Below are 21,318 nucleotides of genomic sequence, written 5' to 3' on the forward strand. Positions count from 1 at the left end.
GGTGGTTTCCTAGAGGGCTTTCCCGGCATTTCTGACAGACGATCACCAGCGTAGGGCCACCTTCGGGTGTACTGTTGTTGCGTCATTTTCGTTTGGACTGCTTTAGACGTTATGCTCTGAACTTGTGTCACACTTACGTTTGCACCTATTATCATTTCATGTAAACCAGTTTTTATTTATTCGTATTACTATTTCCATTATTGTTTTATTAGCTTCCGCACTGTGCACATGGTTACGTCACCTCCGCGTGACGGCTAGCACGCCCTGATCTAGGTCGGGGTGTGTCAGTTTTCATAGTAAAACAGTTTTTCGAGTAGGAAATGATTTCCGCATTTATTTTTCTTCTTCTAGCCTGCACTCTTTTCTTTTATTCTAAACTATTGGATTGAACAAATTAGAGAAGAACCAATGAACAAAATGAAAGAATAAATAAATGGAAGTGCAAAAAACATCTCCTATTATCATCTTTAATTTGAAATTTCACCATTTAAAATTAGAGAAATGTTCAGGAGACTCTCTTAAAAGTGGAATTCTCTATAAACTTTGTACCACGTCATGTTTTTGGCATACTATTTTATAGGGTAAATTACACTTTACCATCTTAGGTTTGGGGTTGATTTCAATTCCTTACAACATCTTTAAAACATTTCAATTTCATACCTCAACTACTATTTTATTTCAATATAATACATCCGTTACATTTTCCATCCATTAATCCGTTAAGAACTGACGTGGCTGCCACATTTATGCCATGTGGCAAATTTTTTTTTTAATTTAAAAAAAAACTGAATCTTCTAAAAAAAGAAAAAAAAAACCAAGAAACCCAGAATCCCATCCCTTCCCCGCAAACACCCCTCCCCCCCGACGCATCTCCTCCACTCTCTTCACCTCCCCCGACCCCAAAACCCAACCCATTTGAGCTACTCCACATCATCTCTTCCCTTCTCTCTCTGCTTTTCAATTCCAGAAAATCCATTCCATAAATCAAAAACAAAAACCCACAAAAGTGCAAGAAACCTAGAAGAAAGAATGGTCCTTGCAGGACTTCGAGATCGGAAAACCCATCTCCTCCACTCTCTTCTTCTTCCGCTTCTTCTTCCCTCTCAACCCACCTAGCGATGCCGCGAAGAGGCCCGTCTTGAATATGACTTTCCACGACAAAGTCGACAGCGAGGAAGAAGGTTTTGTCGATGGGGATCTAGGTCGAAGATCCGAGACCAAAATGTGGCGGCGGCAAGGCGGTGGGTTTGTGGGGATGGAGACGTCAGTGGGCGAGGATGGAAAAGTAAAGGGTTGGTGGGTTGGAGAAGAAGGAGAGAGATGGGGGAGGTGGGGGTTGGGTTCTGCGTTTTTCGTTTGTTTTTTTTTTTTTAAAGAAGATTTAGGTTTTTTTAAAAAAAAAATTAAAAAATTATTTTTTCGCCACATGGCACAGCCGCGTAAGCTCTTAACGGATCAATTGATGAAAAATGTAACGGATGTATTATATTGAAATAAAATAGTACTTGAGGTATGAAATTGAAATGTTTTAAAGATATTGTAAGAAATTGAAATCGATCCCAAACATGAGGTGGTAAAGTGTAATTTACCCTATTTTATAATATTGGCACAATATTGACAATAAATTGTGAAATGACAAAAAATCTGTGAAAAGTCATCTTTTTAATAATCTTCTTGACATTTCTCTTAAATTATCCAAAGTCACATTATTTTATATATTTTATAAGATTCGATATGCGCAACTTTGATCTTCCACAACACCATTTGTTTGAAACCAATGATTTGTATATTGCCATTACCAAAGCTAATTATTAGCAGAAGCTGAAGAGGACGACGAAGTAAAGGCTAATACTCTATTACTAATAGGATTCTTCCTTGACTACACCCACTACTACAAGTCAAGAACTGCAATTTGCAAAAAGTGGATTAATAATTTAATCTGCTTCTTTTGCTACAGACAGTGCTACGTGACGTTGTGACAGCTTCCAAAGTTAGTGATCTTATTCAAAAGACATCTAGTCCCACACTGGAGAAGTAAATTGACTCATCAAATTCCAAGATCACAAAAGCCATTTCGAAAAAGAAAGGATGTGTATCTGTTAATTATTAAGGAACAGAAAAGAACGAGATAAAAAATTGCAACATGACAAATACAAAAAATTGCAGAGAACTGCAGCCTGACAGCTGAATTTTGTAATAATTAAACCAAGACTCGGGTAATTTTTAGGAAAATAGTTGTTTGGTTCATGGATGGGTTATATACGTACATGCATGTATTGAAGCAGCTGCATCCTGCATGGATGCATATACAAAAAGCCTGTCGTTCTTTTGGGCACGCAAAGTTCTCGATTAAAAAGTAAATAGTGCTGCAGAGTCCCCGGTACGTCCAATGTGGTTCTGGTGCTGTACTGGTCGCTATGGATGGATGAGAATATGCATCTATATATATGTTATATATATAGGGTTAAGTCCACGTTTGGTTGTCTCTCCACAACGAATTGAGATTGTCTTCGGATCTCTGTATTCGGAGTAGACGAATCCAGAGATTCAGATTACTCATTTTAAATCTTACGCCCTATTAGCCTATCCACTAACTCACTTTACACAAACTAAGGGTTTTGATCTCTCTTCCTCCCTTAAATGATTCGAATTTCTGAATCCGCTAACTACAAACTTCGAGATTTGAAGAGGATATCGATTCCTTCACCACACGTTTGGTAGTCTCCACCAAACAATACACACACACACACACAAGTTTCTTCCAAATAAGATATCAAAGTGGTAAGTCCACGTTTGGTTGTCTCCCCCACGAGTGCCGGACTGCATTTTCCATCTCTTCCATTTGCGTTGAGGGAAATGACATATGCAAATTCTTGTTTTATTCTACTAAATTACAATTAGATTAGACTGTGTTTGGTGTGCTTAATTGCTATCAATACTTATTACGGATCCAAAATAAAGAAAAACTCAGGTTACCCAAACATAACGTAAACCTAAACCTAACCCTAAATTTTGCAAGGTCTCGTAAAACTGAGAAAACCCAGCAGGAATGAAAATCAGAAAAGTCAATACTGTCCTTATTGTTTCTGTAACCTATCAGGGTAAAAGAGATTATATATTTCCTAGATTCACAAATTAACCCTGGAGTTCTTTGTCGTACTTGGCTGTATTTATACAATGATTAGTGATTTTTATTCCTTTTTTCCTGCACTCGTCACCTTGCAAGTGATGAAATGTCCTAATGGTTAGAATTTTTTTTTTTTTTTTTTTCAATCTTTGCATCTTGAGTTCGAACTCTACTTATCACTTATAAATTATAACAAAAAAAACTAGATAGAAAGCGTTTGACAAATAAATAAATAAATAAACAAAGGCTAAATAAAAAAGAAGAAACTAGTCCGAAAGCAAAGGATGACAAGGTTGCTAGGGCGGTAAGGCCCTTGAAGAAAGCAAAGCATGGCTGCATCCCACTTCATTTTTTTATTCTGTTTTTGGGTCAAGAACTAAAAGCCCATATCTTCAACAAGTTTAATGAGTTAAAACTATTTACATGAAAAAATAAATGAAATCAAATTTGGGTGCGTAAAAGGGAGCACATTTATTCTATACGATGTTCCTACGATCAATGTAGATTAAGAATCGAAAACTCTAAGTAATACGAGCTTCAAATATGAGTGTATATTGAGAAAAAAAAAGGTTGGTTAAAGATGAAAACTTAAAATAACAAATAATTAGCACAAGTAACATGCATTTTGAACGTCAATCGAAAATAAATTATAGAGATAGACAACAAGTCTAACAAGAAAAAGACTAAAATTATAAAGTTAGAATATGCAGTTAGATAAAATATGGGGTCGTATGTTTATAATAAAGAATGTGATAAAATTCTAAAAGAAATAACTTTGTTTAGCCTATGTGTTGTGGGTTCCCACCTTGATGAAAATAATGGAAAACAAAAGGAGATAATCTTATAAATTTGAAATATCAAAATTAGAGAAAATTGCCAAAATTATTTAAATAATTTCGGTGTACCACAAATTCAACTCTAGTTATTTCGTTGAATAATCAAAGTTGCTTAGACTTGTGACATTCTTACGTAATTTTTATTTTTTCGAGTTTTGTGTTTGAAAAAAATATGAGATTTCACTATAAAATTAATTAGCAATATAGAAAGTAGTCAAACTTAATTATAAATCTATGCAAGACCCTCCTCCCATCAATGTGAAATTTATTCTTAACACACTCTTTCACGTACGATGAATTTTCAATCCTATCATGTGTACAACACAAATGAGGTGATGTGAAGTGTGTGTACCCGTTAGACTTCACACGTGAGACAATTTGACTCTGATACCATAACGCGAGATTCATTTTCAACAATGTTAACAAAAAAATTTATTTACTCACATCCCCTAGTAAGAGTAGATAAGATATGTTTTGCAAATAGAAATAAAATAAAATCAGATTTTTTTATCAAGTTTGGAATGTTTTCCCGCCACAAATCTTTGGCTGTTCCGCTGGCAGTGACGGGACGCCGCTGGTCCATCATGCGTTACGGCCCTACTTCTGAGGGTTTAATTATTGGAGTAGTTGGTTAAGTTACGAAAATACCCATCGACACAAATTACGACACTGAAAAGAAATGGTGGGTGGGAGGGCATTTTGGGCACATAGAAATCCGCGACAGAATGCGCGGGCAACAAATTTTTCTCGTTGTCCCCAACCGAATGTATCCATTTTGAATTTTGAAAAAAGCCGCTTTTAGCTCAAAACGCAAAAGCACCGATTAATCGCTTCGTTTATCCTTCTGATTCGGGCAGGTATTGGATCTGGAGCTCTCTCTCTCTCTGAGTCGCTTCACCTCTGTTGCAGCAAAAGGTGAGTGATATTTCGCTCAGTCTTCTAGTTGATCTGTCAATTCACCTTTTCGGCTTTTGAGTTTATAGAATCGATTGCGTACAGATTATGCTTTTTTTAGAATCGCTTTTTGTTTTAATTCTTGCATGTGGTTTGGTGACTTGTCAGCTGCAATGGCTTATTCGATGTTTTCGTTTAAATTACTAATTAGAAATGTATAGGAATTCTTATCTCGGATCTGATTCGAGATTTGATTTGATTTGATTTAATTTTGCATCTTTCTCATGTTAATATGTGTTTAAAAGAGTACTTAATTGCCTAATAGAGAGTTAAACTAGCAACTCTTGGTCGCTCTGAGTGATTAAGAGCGTCTATCCTTTCACCCGAGGTTCTGTGTTTGAATCCCTTCCCAAATATCGCTCATATATAAATAAGGAGAATGCTAGCTACCTTTCCCGATCACCTCTTCCGCAGAACTTCCTGTTGTCATCCGAATCGGAGTCAAAATTTAGATATCTACTAATTTTTCCTGTTTTTTCTGAGGATTTATGTGGTGTGTTTTTCATCATTTGACGCCAACAGATGGTTGATATGGAGAGAACAGAACTGAAGGAGTCAGATTCAATAGAACTGGACAATGGTATCACCCCAGATCGTTCTAATTCTATGTGGCTGGTAGAAAATCTTGACGGTAAGTGGCTATTTTCGAGCCCGTCTGGTTTGTTGTTCTCTGTCTTGCTGATTATATATTGTTCCTTACCGTAATGTTTCTGTGCTGATTTGTCCCATTAAGTGTTTAAAATGTTGGTTCTTACAGAGATGGGCCAAAGGATTAAGCAAATGTTGAAGCTGATCAAAGAAAATGGCGATTCTTTGCCAATAAATGACGAAACATTTTCTCAGAAGAAGCCTGAATTGGTTGAGGAATTTCACAGAATGCATCGATCGCTGGCTGGATGCTATGAACACTTGACCAAAGAAGCGCATAAGGGGTTTGGGGATTCTGAATATGGTTTCGACCAACGCTCTCCTCTGCTGACTCCGGATGCTAAACCTGGTCTGCAGAAATCCGGCCATCAAGTTGTTGGGTTAGATATATCACCAAGCTCAGATGGTTCTAGCCCAGCTCTTTCTTTAAAGAATGGCAGTGAATCATCTTCCTCATCATCATCGGGATCCGAGTCAGAATCTCTTAACTCCTTCGTCAGCAATTACTTGGTTCCACCTCCGAACGATGATTTTAACAGCCAGGGATGGCAGCAGAAGATTACTGAGCTTGAAACCGAACTTTCTAGCTTGAGAGAGAAGCTCCAAATGAGGGAGGCTGATCTTAAAATGGACAAAATGCGGGTGTTTGAGCTGCAAAATCAGATAGTTGAGTTGGAGAGTCTGGCATCAGACAGAGAAAATGAGATTGGGAGATTGGTGGGAGACTTGGAAGTGACTAAGGAAAGGCTTAAGGGGTTGGACGAAGAGATTGTAAAGTTGAAGGATGAACATGCCCATAGAATTTCCGAAGGCGCTCATCAAATGCAAGGTCTGGAAGCCCAACTTGACTTGGAGAGAAAGCATGTTTCGGAGCTGGAGGAGAGGATAGTGAGGTACAATGCTGATATACACAGCCGTGATCTTGAGGTGATGCAGCTGAAGAGTGCATTGCATGATGCACAGGAACAATTCTCTCTTGAGAAAGCAAACCTGCAGGCTGACATTTCAAGTTTTTCAGAGAAACAAATCCTTTTGGATACAAGAGTCGAAGAATTGAGCTTCAGAAGCAAGAGTTTAGAAGACGAAATAAGGCAATGTGAAACGGATAAGATGGAAATGGAAAGGCTGCACGTTGTCCGCGAGATGGCATTGCAAGATGAAATAAGCCGCTTGAAAGTAGAAGTTGCGGAAAGAAATGGACATGTGGAAGCTGTAAATAAAGACTTCGACAGGTTTAAACTGAAATATGATATGCTGATGGCGGAGAAAGATGAGCTCAATGCTAGGACTCAAACTCTTATGGCGAATGTGAGTTCCCGCGACAATCAGATTCAGGAAATGGCGGGACATCTTAGTCTGTTACGAACAGAACACGAGGGTGTGATTGTTGGATCCGAATGTGCACATAGACTAGTAGATGAGTTGAAATCGAGAGTGGAGGAGTTGCAGCAAGAGGTGAAAAGGCAGAGTGTTGTGATCTCGGATGGGGCTGAGGAGAAAAGAGAGGTGATCCGGCAGCTTTGCTTCTCGCTGGAGCACTACAGGAGCGGATACCAAGAGCTTCGTCAAGCATTTACCGGGCACAGGCGGCGGGCGGTTGCAGCTGCGTAAACTCGGTTTCTTCTATGGAATGCTCTAGTATGTTTCTGAGGCTCACTTGATGTCTCTTGCATGATGTGTTGTGTTTTTGTTTAGGGTCAAAAGGTCAATTCAGGTGGGATGTTATATCAATGTTTAGTTAATTATGATAATAAATGCTCTAGATTTTGAATGTTAAAGAACAAAAATGGCATGAAAAAGCTTTGCTAATTGTTGATTAAGGTGTTAAACTCAGTATTCTCATTTTTTTAGGGGATAAAATGGTCAAAACATTACCATTGAAAGAGGTTTAATAACCTATTGTCTGTGCCAGTGAACATACAAGGCAAAAATAATACTAATAATAATGTACTCGATTACGCATTAAGGGTGTCTTTGATGTGGTCAGGCTGCCAAAGGGGAGATTTTATCATGCCAGCATTGCTCAATTTTGTGAGCTCCTACAAAACTTATTTCACCTCACATGGCCTCCATATGCACAAGTGACTTCAAAGTTCAATCTGTTTGTTTGGTCGGTGTCAGAAACTAAACAAAAGGTAAACACATGCGGACATTTCAATGATTATGTCGAGTGTAAGCTGTTGTTAAAAAAAAAAAAAAAAAAAAAAAAAAAAAAAAAAGATTTTTCAGTGTGTTCGGAATACGGAAGGATACAAGTGGAGGAAACTTTTTTTTTCAAATGTTTTTTCAGTTGTATAAAGACAGAGTATTCTTCCGTGTTCTGAGCATATTGAAAAATCTATTCTAAAAAAGGAGGTAAAAGTTAGAGAGATCTCATAGGCCAATCCATTATCTAATAGGTCTTAATTGGATTCATTACACAATTTGATCTCATGATAAAAGTCGTTCATTCTTGAAGTACTTATTATAAATCTTCCTTACCCATTGAACAATTGATCAAATATTTTATTAATAACATTGTTGGTCTATTTGTGGTCATAATTAGATTGTTAATATTTTTTAATTTGAGGTCTCCAATATGTTTTGTTCAAATCATAATAATTATTGTGGACGTGCTTATGTTAGTAAAAAATATTACATTAACTTACTAACTAGTTAGCATTTTTGCTACTAATGACATATCTATGATATCGGCTATATATTCAATAATATGTAACCTAGATTTCGCTTACTATTGTAATTGTAATTACCTTAATAATTTTCTTTTCTTATTTTTTTAAAAAGAAAAGACTAGCTAGTGATCGAGTCACGATAATCTATATTTTTTGGGTTGTAAAGATTTACAGAGGTATCTTAGTCACTATCGTGTGATTCGACAGTGTCATGAATCAAATCTTGAACAAGTCATGTGAAATACAAATTTGAAATTTGTCTCAACCATGATGCCAACCCCTTGGTGGTTAATTAACCTAATAATTTAATTTGACTTGTTTTATGTGTTAATCCCCTAAAGTCAAAATTTGGACCCACACAGAAAACATACCCACTCCCCTCTTCCAAAGGGGAGATAATCCTCTCCGGATCCACTTTGTAAGACTTTTAGAAATTCTCATATCTTAGTTATTTATTATACATCGTACGATCAGTTTTCATCAAGTACTGTTTATGTTTAATTTTAAATAAAAAAATAAAATAAATTTTTTATCGCACGATAAATATTAAATAATTAAGATGCGAGAGAGTCTTTGGATTTCCACACTTTGAAATCCAAATCCCTCCTAAAGTGCCAGACCTACGAATGCCACGTATGAGAGACAGCTCGTACACTTCTAGAAGTTTGACTTTGCAAGCCAATGGGAATTTTTTTAAGAGAGTTTTAACGAAAAACTTACGATACTGTTTACTTTAATGAAAAATCATATTTTTATACTAAAAAGTTAATTATGGTACTATTTACTTTACCCTTTATTTTTTCCTTATTATTAAAACTCAAAATTTTCAAATCATTTTTATTAGTTTTCCTTTTTTTAAGAGTGAAAACTGTTCTGGGATTTTCCAGCAAAAACCCAGAAACAGGGTTGGGAGGAGGCTGAGTGGCTGAGGCAGTTGACTTTCACTTGGAGACTTGGAGTTTAGTAAAATACCAAAAATACCCTACTTATATAACGGTCATGCCAGCCAGGCAAAGAGTGGTTCGTTATTATCTCTACTAATTAATAAAATCTTTTTTTATCAATTAAAAGATGGTGAAAAGACAAATTAATCTTTTATCACACAAAAAAAAATGATGGGCAATAATGTAATTTCACATGTTCAAATTTTACTGTTTTTTATTGAAACCTCACCTACAAATGATGTTAAAATACCTCCAATATTAAAAAAAAGAAATTAAAAAATAAAACCAAAAACAAAAAACAAAAACCTCTCACTCCCCCACCAAAAGGGAAAGGACCCAAATTAAAAGGCTAGAGTGGAGGGGAGTTGGTATGGAAGGGTCTACCACCACTCTATAACGTTACCATAACATCTTAAATTAATAACATAAATTATTTTTCTCATAAAAACGCTTCATGATTAATTCGATGTATCATCACTTTATGTCGATCTAAAAACAATGTTATCCATGCTTCCACTCACAACCAAACACATGGCTTTGTGTTTCGTTGCTGAAAGTAAGATGGTGGTAGACCTTATTACACATGAGATGTTCTCAGGTAATCAAAGACACCACTTATGAACAATATTAAATAGTTGCTTTACTTTTGAAAATATGTGACAAATATTTATCGGTCAGATGACGCTACTTGGACTATGTTTTAGTTGTAAGAAATAATCTTTGGTAAATTATAGGGGTTTCACTATTTTTTTGTGTGGGCATAGGGATAACATAGTTTCCGTCTGAACACAAGAATTTCTCGTAACCTAATCACAAAGTTATTTCTCTCTCTTCTCTGTGAGTCTTTGAGCTTGGGCGTGTCTCTGACGGTCAGCAGTGGTCCGACCTGATAGAAGCTTCTTCACCACGGAAAATAAGGCCAATTCCAAATCCTCTATCGTCAATTCCTCTGTTTGGAAATCAAAGACTTACCCCTTTCCACACTCCCAAAGACTTTGAGGAGCTTTTCCATTATTTTATTTTTATTTTTATTTTTCAACATTTTTGCCAACACCTTCCTTTGCCTTCTTCACCCATTTCATGAAAACCAAACACACCAACAAATCCATTGCCTTTTTCTGTCTCTCTCTCTCTCTCTCTCTCTCTGATCTCTCTGAGGTTTCACTTCTGTTTTGTTCAGGTACCGCTTCCTTAATTTCTTCAAATTCTGGCTCAGAATTTCCTGTTTTTATATCTTTTTGTTGTTCTTGTTGTTATTTCATGGATGTAATTTTTTTTTTTTTTGGGAGAATCAGCTTTTGTTCTGATGCCATAAACATGTTGTGATTGCATTGCAGATGGTGTTTGGAGTTCAATAAGTTCAAAGTTTGAGACTTTTTTGTTGGAACTGGAAACCTGTTGTTTGTGTTGGACAAAGATGTCTTCTGAATTGACAACAAAAGCTCGACTGGTTCGATGTCCGAAATGCCGGCTGCTTCTTGCGGAGTTGCCCGAAATTCCGGTCTACAAGTGTGGCGGATGTGGCGTCACTCTCCAAGGTATTCAAAATCAAATCATCCCACTAATTTAATCTGCTATCCACTTTCTTGTCTAATTCATTTCTCACTCTAAACAATGGCATATACTATTGAGATTTTCTACGATATTTTTTTTGATAACGCGATATTCTGTTCCAAACTACTACAATTTATGAGGCCGGAGATTCAAACTCAGGTGCAGGGGAACTGGCCAACTGGCCTAACCCCCGTCAGCGACAGCGAGATTTTCCGCAAGATTAAGATAAAAAGAATTCTTAAGTGCTAATAGATTAAACGACTAAATTATCTTCTTGGATTGCTTGATCTGTTTAATATACGAAATTGCATGTTGGACCGATTTCATTTCTGTCTATTGATTCAACGTTCTGAGTAATTGAGCCCCGTCTTTTTTCATCTGCGCCGTTTTATGGATAATAACTTCCGCATGTTGCTACTCGGTTTTTTAGTTTATGGTTCGGATTAGTTTCCTAAACCATCTTTCTGAATGCAGCGAAAAGTCGAATAAATGGACTAAGAAGCAAGAGCGCTAGCGTAAACGACACTGAGGCAGCTCAGAGGATTGGTTTGGATCGCGCTTCTGAGGATGGAAAATCCAGAAGCTCAGGTCGTAATGCAGCTCTTCCCGAATCCGGAGAATGCTTTTCAGACCAAGACAATGAGCGGGATCAGATTATGTCTTCCGAAGTCAATGAGTCTGGAAATTGGTTTTATGATGTGTTGTGTTTGTATGGTAGAAGTTTTTGTTTAGGGTCATATGGTCAAATCAGTACTTATTAGAGTCTGTCAGTTAACAACGGAAAATAATAGACACTTAGTATTATGGTCTGGTGGTATTTTTCTTCATTTCGAAGTGAGAGGTCTTAAGTTCGAATTTTGTGGATGGTGAATTCGATACCAAATTAGGTTGCATTGTGTGGCTTAGCCGAACTTTCTTTCTCTTAGAGTAAAAATATCAATGTACTAAAAAAAAAAACAAAGGAAAATAATAACAATAATGTACTCAATTAGGCATAAAGGGTGTCTTTGTAAATGTATACAATTTATTTTATATTATACATGCCTTTGTAGGATTAAGTAGCACAAGTCATAAATTCTCACATGAGTGATTGTATGCAGTTGATGAATTGTGATTATAAACACACTGACTCGCTATAGTAACATCATGAACAACTATGATGGCATTGCTCGATTTTGTGAACTCTACCCATCAATGATCTACAATATAGATGATCATGCTAGCATGAGAAAATCAAGAGATTTTTTAATGTGACTGGAACACGGAATGGTACATCACGTATCATCATATCAATGGTAGAATATGTGTGCTAAAAAGTTAATAACTTAAAAAATACAATTTCTCACCACTTATAAAAAAACACTCGGTGTATCACCCATATTCCTATCACAATAAAAAATTTCTCAAAAAAATCCCAAATAGGACAGCCTGACCAAGTCTTCGGTGAGATAACTCTCACAAACAAGCAGGACTGCTTGCATTCTTCCACCAAACCCCACAATTCCCCCACCCCACCCAACACCTACACCCGCTTCGTACACTTAATAGAGCTACAATGCATATGACGCGGTCACAAATTAGAGTTTTTCATGCTAGCATTGCTCAATTTAGTGAGCCCCTATAAAACTTAGGAAAACTTATTTCACCTCACATGGCCTCCAATTGCACAGGAGACTTCAAGTTCAATCTGTTTGTTTGGTGGATGTAGAAACTAAAAAAGGTAAAACATGCGGACATTTCAATAATTATGTCGAGTGTTGAGATGCTATAAAAAGAGGTAAAAGCTAATGAGTTCTCATAGGCCAATCCATTATCCCATACGTTTTGTTTATTGGCATTCGAGTGTAAACTTATGAGTGTGTCGGAAAAACGGTCTAATACATCAAATGTACTAATACAATTAGTTAGAACCTGAAAAATAAAAAAATTCCAACCAATTGTATCAAAAGAAATATTAAGAAGATTCTCTAATCTGTGTGACTTTGTATAGACTATGGACTATCTGTCACATCATGTTTTGTGTACAATATTTTATAATATTAGTACAAAAATTGACGTTAAATAGTAAGGTAGCAGAGAGTTCATAGAGAGTCTCACTTTAAGAAAATCTTCTTAGCATTTATCTTATATTAATTACACTTAGTGTACCTAATTATGTTCCCGTACATTAAAATATCTTTCCAAATTGTTTTTTGGGTTACCAAGAAGGACAACAAGGCATGCAAATGCAAAGCAAAATACTTGGGAACACAAACAAGAATAAAACAGTAAGGTAGCAGAGAGTTCATAGAGTCTCACTTTAAGAAAATCTTCTTAGCATTTATCTTATATTAATTACACTTAGTGTACCTAATTATGTTCCCGTACATTAAAATATCTTTCCAAATTGTTTTTTGGGTTACCAAGAAGGACAACAAGGCATGCAAATGCAAAGCAAAATACTTGGGAACACAAACAAGAATAAAACAGGAATAAAGAGAACAACGGAGAAATGTTTGATAAAAAAATGACTTATGTAGGGGTTGAAATGTCAGTCAAGTCCCCGCATGGAAACATTCATGCGCGTCAGGACGTCGAAATCAAGTCGTCACATGGAGAAATGCTGAAACCTTCTTTCCCTTGTGAATGCGAAGCCATGTTTCGAAGCACGAGCGGCCGCGTCTTTTTCCAAGAAGCACCCTTGCTTAGAGGAAATCTTTCGTTTTATGCTTGAGATTTATCAACTCACTTGTAATTGCGCTCAAACGCTAACTAATTAATAAGTTAATACGACATTAACTACTTAATTGGTTTCGTTCCACAATTTAATATCAAGATCAAAATCGTTCATCATTTAGGTATTCACCAGAAAAATCTTTCTTGCAAAATTTCACTCAAATAAAACATCGTTAAGTCATTGAAAATTTGACAAACGTTTCATTGATTATTTAGTACTTTGTGTTTGTCTATTTGTGGTCATAATTAGATTGTTAAACACTTTTTAATTTAAGGTCACCAATATGATTGGTTTAAATCGTCATATATATTGTGAAATGTGCTTATACCTGTAAAAAAAAAATATTGCATTAACTTACTAACTAGTCAGCATTTTTCCTACTAATCACATATCTATTATATCGTTTATACATTCAACAATATATAATCCAACTTCCACTTACTATTGTAATTGTAATTAACCTAATCATTTTTATTTTTTTCATTTTGCATAAAAATGGATTAGCTGGTGGCATAGTTCGAGGCATTTCAATCACCCCATAAGCACTATCATGTGATTCACTAACGCTAAAAATCATACTCAGAACAAACCGTGTAAAATACAAGCCTAAAATTCGCACCAATCATTGAATCACCTCGTAGTGGTTAATTAACCTAATATTTTGATTTGACTTGTTTTATGTGTTGATCCCCTATTGTCAAAATTTGGACCCAACCAAAAATCATACCCACTCTCCTCTCCTATAGTGCCAGACTTACGAATGCATGTATGAGAGACAGCTCATACACTTCCAGAAGTTTTGACTTTGCAACCCTTTCTCTGTTTTTTCCGGGATTCTTAGTAGCCAATGCGGATTTTAGAAAACTGAAAACTCCCCTGGCATTTCCCATCAAAAACCCAGAAACAGGATTTGGAGGAGGCTGAGTGGCCGAGGAAGTTGACTTTGACCTAGAGACATTGGAGTTTAGGAAAATAACAAAAATACCTACTTATAACGGTCGTGCCAGCAAGGGAAAGAGTAGTTGGCTATTATGGCCAAATGGTAACCACCAAAAGCGAAGGACTCAAATTAAAAGGCTATAGAACCACGACAAGTGGTCTAGTTGAAAATTGCGGACATCAATTTTCTAAAAAAAATAATAAAAGGTCTTAGGTTTGATATTTTGTAAGTTGCGAATCTGCTTGATTGTGATCACATGTAATGAGCAATTCTCAACTAATCATCTGAATCCGAAATAGGTGAATAATTATGATTGGTTGTTAGTTGTTCTCCTTTAAAAAATAAAAAATTAAAAGGCTATAATATTTTGCTTTACATTGATTGATTTGAATTATGAGGGGGAAGGGAGTTAGTATAAAAGGGCCTACCTACGCTCTATAACGTTGCCCTAACATTTTTGAATTGATAACATAAATTATTTGTCTCACAAAATCGCTCTATGATTAGTTGAGATATCGTCACTTTAGAAACTTATCCATGCTCCCACTCACAGCCAAACCGATTGTTTTGTGCTTGGTTGGTTAAAGTGGGATGGTGATGGATAGACTCATGTAATCAAGGACGCCGAGTATCAACAATGTTAAATAGTTGTTGTACTTTTTGAACACGTGAGAAACATTTATTGGTCAAGTAACTCCACTTAAACTGTATTTTAATTTCAAAAGAGAATCTTTGATAAATTACAGGGTTCTCACTAGTTTTGTCTACGAGTATAACAATAACTTAGTTTTATGCCTGAACACAAGAATTTCTCATAACTTTGACGATTCCGATTCCCTATTTTAATCTCAGAGTTAGCAATAGGATGACACGTCAACAGTGACGCTTTAAATATGGTCGGCGGAGATATAATTCATCTCTCTCTCTCTCTCTCTTCTTTGTAAGTCTTTGAGCTTGGCCGTGTTTCTGACGGTAAGCCTTGGTCTGAACAGATAGAAGCTTCTTCGCCACGGAAAAAAAGACCAATTCCAAATCCTCCATCATCAAATTCCTCTGTTTGGAAATCAAAGACTTACACTTTTCCACACTCCCAAAGACTTTGAGGAGCTTTGCCATTATTTTTTCAACATTTTTGCCAATTAACTCCCTTTGCCTTTGCCTTTGCCTTCTTCACCCATTTCTCGAAAACCAAACACACCAACAAATCCATTGCCTCTCTCTCTCTCTCTCTCTCTCTCTCTCTCTCTCTCTCTCTCGGATCTCTCTGAAGTTTCACTTCTGTTTCGTTCAGGTACCGCTTCCTTAATTTCTTCAAATTCTAGTTCAGAATTTCCTGTTTTTATGTTTTTTTTGTCGTTCTTCTTGTTATTTCATGGATCTAATTTTGTTTTTTTGGAGAGTTAGTTTTTGTTCTGATGCCAGAAACATGTTTTGATTGCATTCAGATGGTGTTTGGAGTTCAATAAGTTCAAAGTTCGAGACTTTTTTGTTGGAACTGTAAGCCCTTTTGTTTGTGCTGGACAAAGATGTCTCCTGAATTGACAACAAAAGTTCGACTGGTTCGATGTCCGAAATGCCGGCTGCTTCTTGCGGAGTTGCCCGAATTTCCGGTCTACAAGTGTGGCGGATGTGGCGTCACTCTCCAAGGTATTAAATCAAATCATCCCACTAATTTAATTTGCTATCCACTTTCTTGTCTAATTCATTTCTCACAGTAAACAATGCCATACTACTGAAGTTTTCTGCGATATTTTAATTGATAACGCGATAATCTGTTCTAAACTACTACAGTTTATGGGCCGGGGGATTCAAACTCGGGTGCAGGGCCTGGCTAACTGGCCTGACCCCGTAAGCGAGATTTTCTGCAGGATTAAGATAAAAAAAAATTCTGAATTGCTAATAGATTAAAAGACTTAGTTGTGTTCTTGGATTGCTTAATTTGTTTAGTATATGAAATTGCATGTTCTGTCTGTTGATTCACGTTCTGAGTAATTGAGTTCCTCCTTTTTTCATCTGTGCCGTTTTATAGATTTGGATTTTTGGTTTATGATTCGGATTAGTTTCCTAAACTATCCTTCTGAATGCAGCGAAAAGTCGAATAAATGGATTGAAAAGCAAGAGCGCTAGCGTAAATGACGTAAATGACACTGAGGCAGCTCAGAAGATTCGTTTGGATCATGGTTCGGAAGATAAAAAATCCAGAAGCTCAGGTTGCAATGCAACTCTTCCTGAATCTGGAGAATGCTCTTCAGACCAAGACAATGAGAGGGATCAGAGTAAGTCTTCCGAAGGCAACGAGTCTAGCACCTCAAGTACTCCTAAGGCTGCTTATCCTGAATCAGGAAATTGCTTTTCGAAACAAAACAACGAGAAGAATGAAGACAAGCCTTCCGAAGAACAGAAATCTAGCATCTCAAGTCAGAATGCAGCTCTTCCATACCAAAACAATGAGAGGCACGAGAGTAAATCTTCAGAAGGCAACGAATCTATCAGCTCAAGTACTCGTACAGTTACTTTTGTTGACTCAGAAAAAAGCTTTTCGGACCAGAACAACGAGAAGAGAAAAGATGCGGCTTTCGAGGACAAAGAGTCTAGCATCTCAACTCATAATGCAAGTCTCTCGAACCCAGGAGAGTCCCTTTCAGACCAAAACAATGAGAAGAGTGAAGATAAGTCTTCCGAAGACAAAGAATCGAGCTCTTCAAGTAATAATGCAAGTCTTTTGATGTCAGGAGAATCCTCTTCAGACCAAAACAATGAGAGGGGCCAGAGTAAATCTTCGGAAGGTTATGAATCTAGCAGCCTAAGTCCTAAGGCTACTTTTCCAGGAGAATGTTTATCGGACGACCAAAACAATGAGAAGGATCAGATTAAGTCTTCAGAAGGCAACATATTTAGCAGTTCAAGTCCAAAAGCTACTTATCCTGACTCGGGAGAATGTCTACCGGACCAAAACAACGAGAGCAATATGATTGAGTCTTCAGCAGGCAACGAGTTTAGCAGCTCAAGTCCTGAGGCAACTTTTCCTGACTCGGGAAAATGCTTCTCAGAACAAGACAATAACAAGAGTGAAATCAAGTCTTCTGAATACCAAGAATTTGGCAGCTCAAGTCATGGGGCTACTCTTCAAGATTCAGGAGAGTGCACATCAGATCAAACCAGTATGAAGGATCCTGATAAGTCTTCTGAAAATTGTGATCGTGAACAAGTTGGAGATATAAACTTACCAAATGAAGACCAATATAATCAGAGTGATCGAAATGATTCTCGTGATTTTGATAGTGAGCAACTTGAAGTTTCCAATGAATTTTGTTCATCGACAGAGTTTGCACGTGATGAAGTTAAGGAGACATTACCAAAAACACGAAAAGGTGCAGAAGTATTAACAAATGATGGGAGCTCACCTTTAGGAGAAACAAATGTGGAGGTAGACATCAACAAGGAGATTGATTCTGATTTCCAGAACTCAAATACTGTAAATCCAGGAGATGCGAGGGGAAGTAGTTCAATTGTTACTGCTCATACAGCCGTACGGGAAAGCATTTCATCGGATTCCTTTGAATCTTCTCCTAATGGACGACAGGAGGAACCTCAGAATAGTGTTCCCAATGGCTTTGATCATGTAAGGTCTTCTGATGCATTTGAAAATATAGTTACTGCTCATATGCCGGAAAAGGAAAGCGTTTCATTGGATTCCCTGACATCTTCTCCTAATGGACAACAGGTGGAACCTCAGAACAGTGTTCCCATTGGCTTTGATCATGTAAGGTCTCCTGATGCATTTGAAAAGAGAGTTACTGTTCATATGCCGGCAAGGGAAAGCGTTTCATTGGATTCCCTGACATCTTCTCCTGATGGACAACTGGAGGAACCTCAGAATAGTGCTTTTTCCAATGGCTTTGATCATGTAAGGTCTCCTGATGTATTTGAAAATACGGAGTTCTTCCCCAGCATTGAGCATAGCGGTGCACCAAGAGATCTGTCAAAGTCCCCAGCAAATAGAAGTCATCATGCTTATGATGCCAGTGTTTCTTCTTATGATGGCATGGATGATCAGTACCTCAACCGAACTGCACGTTCAAATATTTTTCATTCTGAAGAACGAACCAGACGGGATAAATTCATGGCAAGTAGCATGATGAATAAAGATTCAGGATTGCAACATCAACCAAGGGATCCCTGGTCAAATTTGCCCATGAAGAATGATCGTGCCATGAGATACAGAAAGCGGGATCAAGATGCATCACTGACGCCTAGAAGACAAGGTCATACAAGCAGAGATTGGAACAGATTGCAAAGTGATGAATCTATGTATAGGATGGCTTTCCCTCGAAGAGTTTCCCAAGGTGGATACGAAAATGGAGGCCCTACAAGTCAACTCCATAATGAGTACCAGCACAATTCAGGCTACCAATCATCTGAAATGTCTGTGGAGGCTGAACAGGACAAGATGACACTATTGAGAATGGTTTATGAACTGCAGGATCAAGTTAACAGTTTGAATGGAAAGGCGAGTGGAAGGGTTGCCGGAGGAGCCACTTGGAAGGAGAAGAGCATGCCCCAGTACCGTAGCTATGAGGCATTCGAGAAGGAACTCTATCATGATCCAAACTATCAGAGGTATTTGAGAAGACACAGGCCAGGCAGCCTCTATCCCCCCCAGCACCACCGCAAAAACATGCACATACCTTTCTCGAGTGAGGCAACAACCAGCAGGCACCAACCTGATTCTTCATATTTGCATTATGGCCCCCAAGACTGGCAGTGCTCAGCACCATTGTCTCAACCCGTTCGTTGCAGCAACAACAGGTTATGTAGGGTTCACCCTGGTCACAGTTGCTGGACATCCTATGACAAGTCTCGTCCTTCAACTCCCGAACGGTATATGGGATCTGATTCTCCTCTGTGGGGCCATGAAACAATGTCTGATGATCTGAGGCACCAAAGGCATGATGCGAAGAAGCTTTACAGAGAGAAACAACGTTTGGCTAAACGACATTTCCGCCCCATAGCAGGTGGAGCCCCAATCATAACTTGTTACAACTGCTCAGAACTGCTGCAGATACCTGCAGATTTTCTCCTTTTCAAAAGGAGATACCATAGACTTCGATGTGGGGCTTGTTCGGAGGTGCTCAAGTTTTCGCTCCAAAAGAGAGCTCATATTGTCCCCTACGAACAGAATGCTATAGCCCCTCTGAGTGAAGTTGGCGACTATAATGCTGCCGCTAATGGCAGTAACTTGGCTCACCATGCGGATCCTGTTTCATGCTCTGATGATTATGGTTATGGACCCTCTTACTACCATGGTTACTCTTCTGACGGTGATCCTGGAGCTTTTGCACCCTCCAACTCTCCCCAAGGTGATTCAGAGGACCAAAATATGTCACATAATTCATTGGATCCAATGAGAGAGAGGAAGAAGCTTGCTTTGAGAGAGAGGAAGAAGCTTGCTTTGAGAGAGCCTCAGAACAAAGATAAGAATCCAATTGTAACATTTGTGTCAGCAAGACCGTCGTTATCCTCAGAAATCGAAGAGCTGCCAGCAAAGTCGAGTTCACCACTTCATCGACTCATGGGCTACGCTTCGCCAAGCCTAGTGATTAGAGGGTCTGCAACATCTCGGACAGGGAGAAGCTCATACCCATTGCACAGATAACTTTGAAACCAAGTAACTAACAGATTCCTCAGAGTATGATTATATGAAGCTCCCGAGGGTTTTCCTCAAACGGAAGAGCTTCTTCGTCTCACTCACCGGACCCTGAAGCATTGCAATGTTGGATAAAGTGGATAGAGCCCTGACGGAAGCAAAGGTTTCCCGGAAGTGATTCGACGACAGACACTGCTTTGTTTTTGCCATATCTACATGTTAGGACTTGGAATTTTTTCGCGAAAGGACTTCCCTTTCGTTCTTTCTGATATAGTATCCCACGAGTGAGTATATGTTATATGTAGAAATCAAGCTTTCGATTGTTGTGTGTATGTACATGTTTACCAGACTACTATTTGATTTATTTGTTCATATGCAACATATCCTTTGCAATTTGACAAAAAAAATAACACATCTTGTGCAATTATATGGTTCCTTGTTTGCTTCTAGTAGCAGTTATCAAAGAGGAGAAGGATCCGATATGATCAATTCCTACGTAAAACCATACATGCTTTGCTTTCGTAAAGTATTAGATTACAATCTGTTTCTTGTTCTCGACATTGTTTCTATTGAATGTAACCCCGAATGCAGGAGTACTTTTTTATTTATATTTACACAACTTACCAGAAGCTGCATCTGCACTTCCTAGTGTCACGGGATGACTCTTTAAGCCTTCCGCCCGTGCGGCACTTAGACTTGAGAACCTCGATGAACAAGCTAAGTAAGCCTTTGAAGCCTCGCTTCCCCGGATTGAATCACAAAGAAAGCTAAGATAGCTTGGAGAATGCTAAGATCACTTAGAAGATGGGAGAAAGGAAGCTTTGTATTGAAACTTAGGAGAACTTTACAATTGCTTACAATTCTTGGATGCTTTGGCCAAATGGCCTTGCCTCCTATTTATAGGCCTAAGTAACCTCCTCAATGGAGGGTTCTAGAATTCCCTACTTACATCCAAAAATATCTAGAATAGTTCTAGATACAACTTGCCTAATCTAGATTGTTCTAGGTGAGGCTTGAATTTGTACACTTGTGTGGATTGTTCCGGAATGCCCTAGATTATCTTGAACGCTCCGCCATGTTCTTGATTTTTTCGGGATGTTCCGGAAGCTTCCATGAAGACAAGGCTTTATGGGCTTAGATATATGATGTCTTGGGCGTTTTCTTTGTTTGTAACATGTCGCCCGTGACATCCTCCCCCACTTAAGCCATCGACGTCCTCGTCGACTCTTGTCTCTCGAATGTATTAATCAGGTCCTTATATTGCCATAAGGACGTCTCCT

General features: G+C 37.9%; 3 protein-coding genes across 3 annotated transcripts; all 3 read left to right on the plus strand.

The window, feature by feature from the left end:
- Nucleotides 1-4,772: 4,772 nt before the first annotated feature.
- Nucleotides 4,773-7,414, plus strand: LOC137721401 (protein NETWORKED 4A-like). The gene is made up of 3 exons (XM_068460495.1): nt 4,773-4,878; nt 5,440-5,548; nt 5,675-7,414. Exons 2-3 carry the CDS (start codon nt 5,440-5,442, stop codon nt 7,174-7,176), a joined length of 1,611 nt encoding a protein of 536 aa, XP_068316596.1. The 5' UTR covers nt 4,773-4,878; the 3' UTR covers nt 7,177-7,414.
- Nucleotides 7,415-9,841: 2,427 nt separating this feature from the next.
- On the plus strand, nt 9,842-11,942 carry LOC137719408 (protein ENHANCED DISEASE RESISTANCE 4-like). Its single transcript, XM_068458448.1, has 3 exons — nt 9,842-10,361; nt 10,519-10,719; nt 11,210-11,942. Exons 1-3 carry the CDS (start codon nt 10,262-10,264, stop codon nt 11,494-11,496), a joined length of 588 nt encoding a protein of 195 aa, XP_068314549.1. The 5' UTR covers nt 9,842-10,261; the 3' UTR covers nt 11,497-11,942.
- A 3,401-nt stretch (nt 11,943-15,343) lies between these two features.
- Nucleotides 15,344-20,675, plus strand: LOC137719434 (cell wall protein RBR3-like). The gene is made up of 3 exons (XM_068458472.1): nt 15,344-15,682; nt 15,837-16,038; nt 16,479-20,675. Exons 2-3 carry the CDS (start codon nt 15,918-15,920, stop codon nt 20,045-20,047), a joined length of 3,690 nt encoding a protein of 1,229 aa, XP_068314573.1. The 5' UTR covers nt 15,344-15,682; nt 15,837-15,917; the 3' UTR covers nt 20,048-20,675.
- The last annotated feature ends 643 nt before the right edge of the window (nt 20,676-21,318 follow it).

The sequence above is a fragment of the Pyrus communis genome, chromosome 16 (assembly GCF_963583255.1).
Source record: "Pyrus communis chromosome 16, drPyrComm1.1, whole genome shotgun sequence".
Taxonomy (NCBI): domain Eukaryota; kingdom Viridiplantae; phylum Streptophyta; class Magnoliopsida; order Rosales; family Rosaceae; genus Pyrus; species Pyrus communis.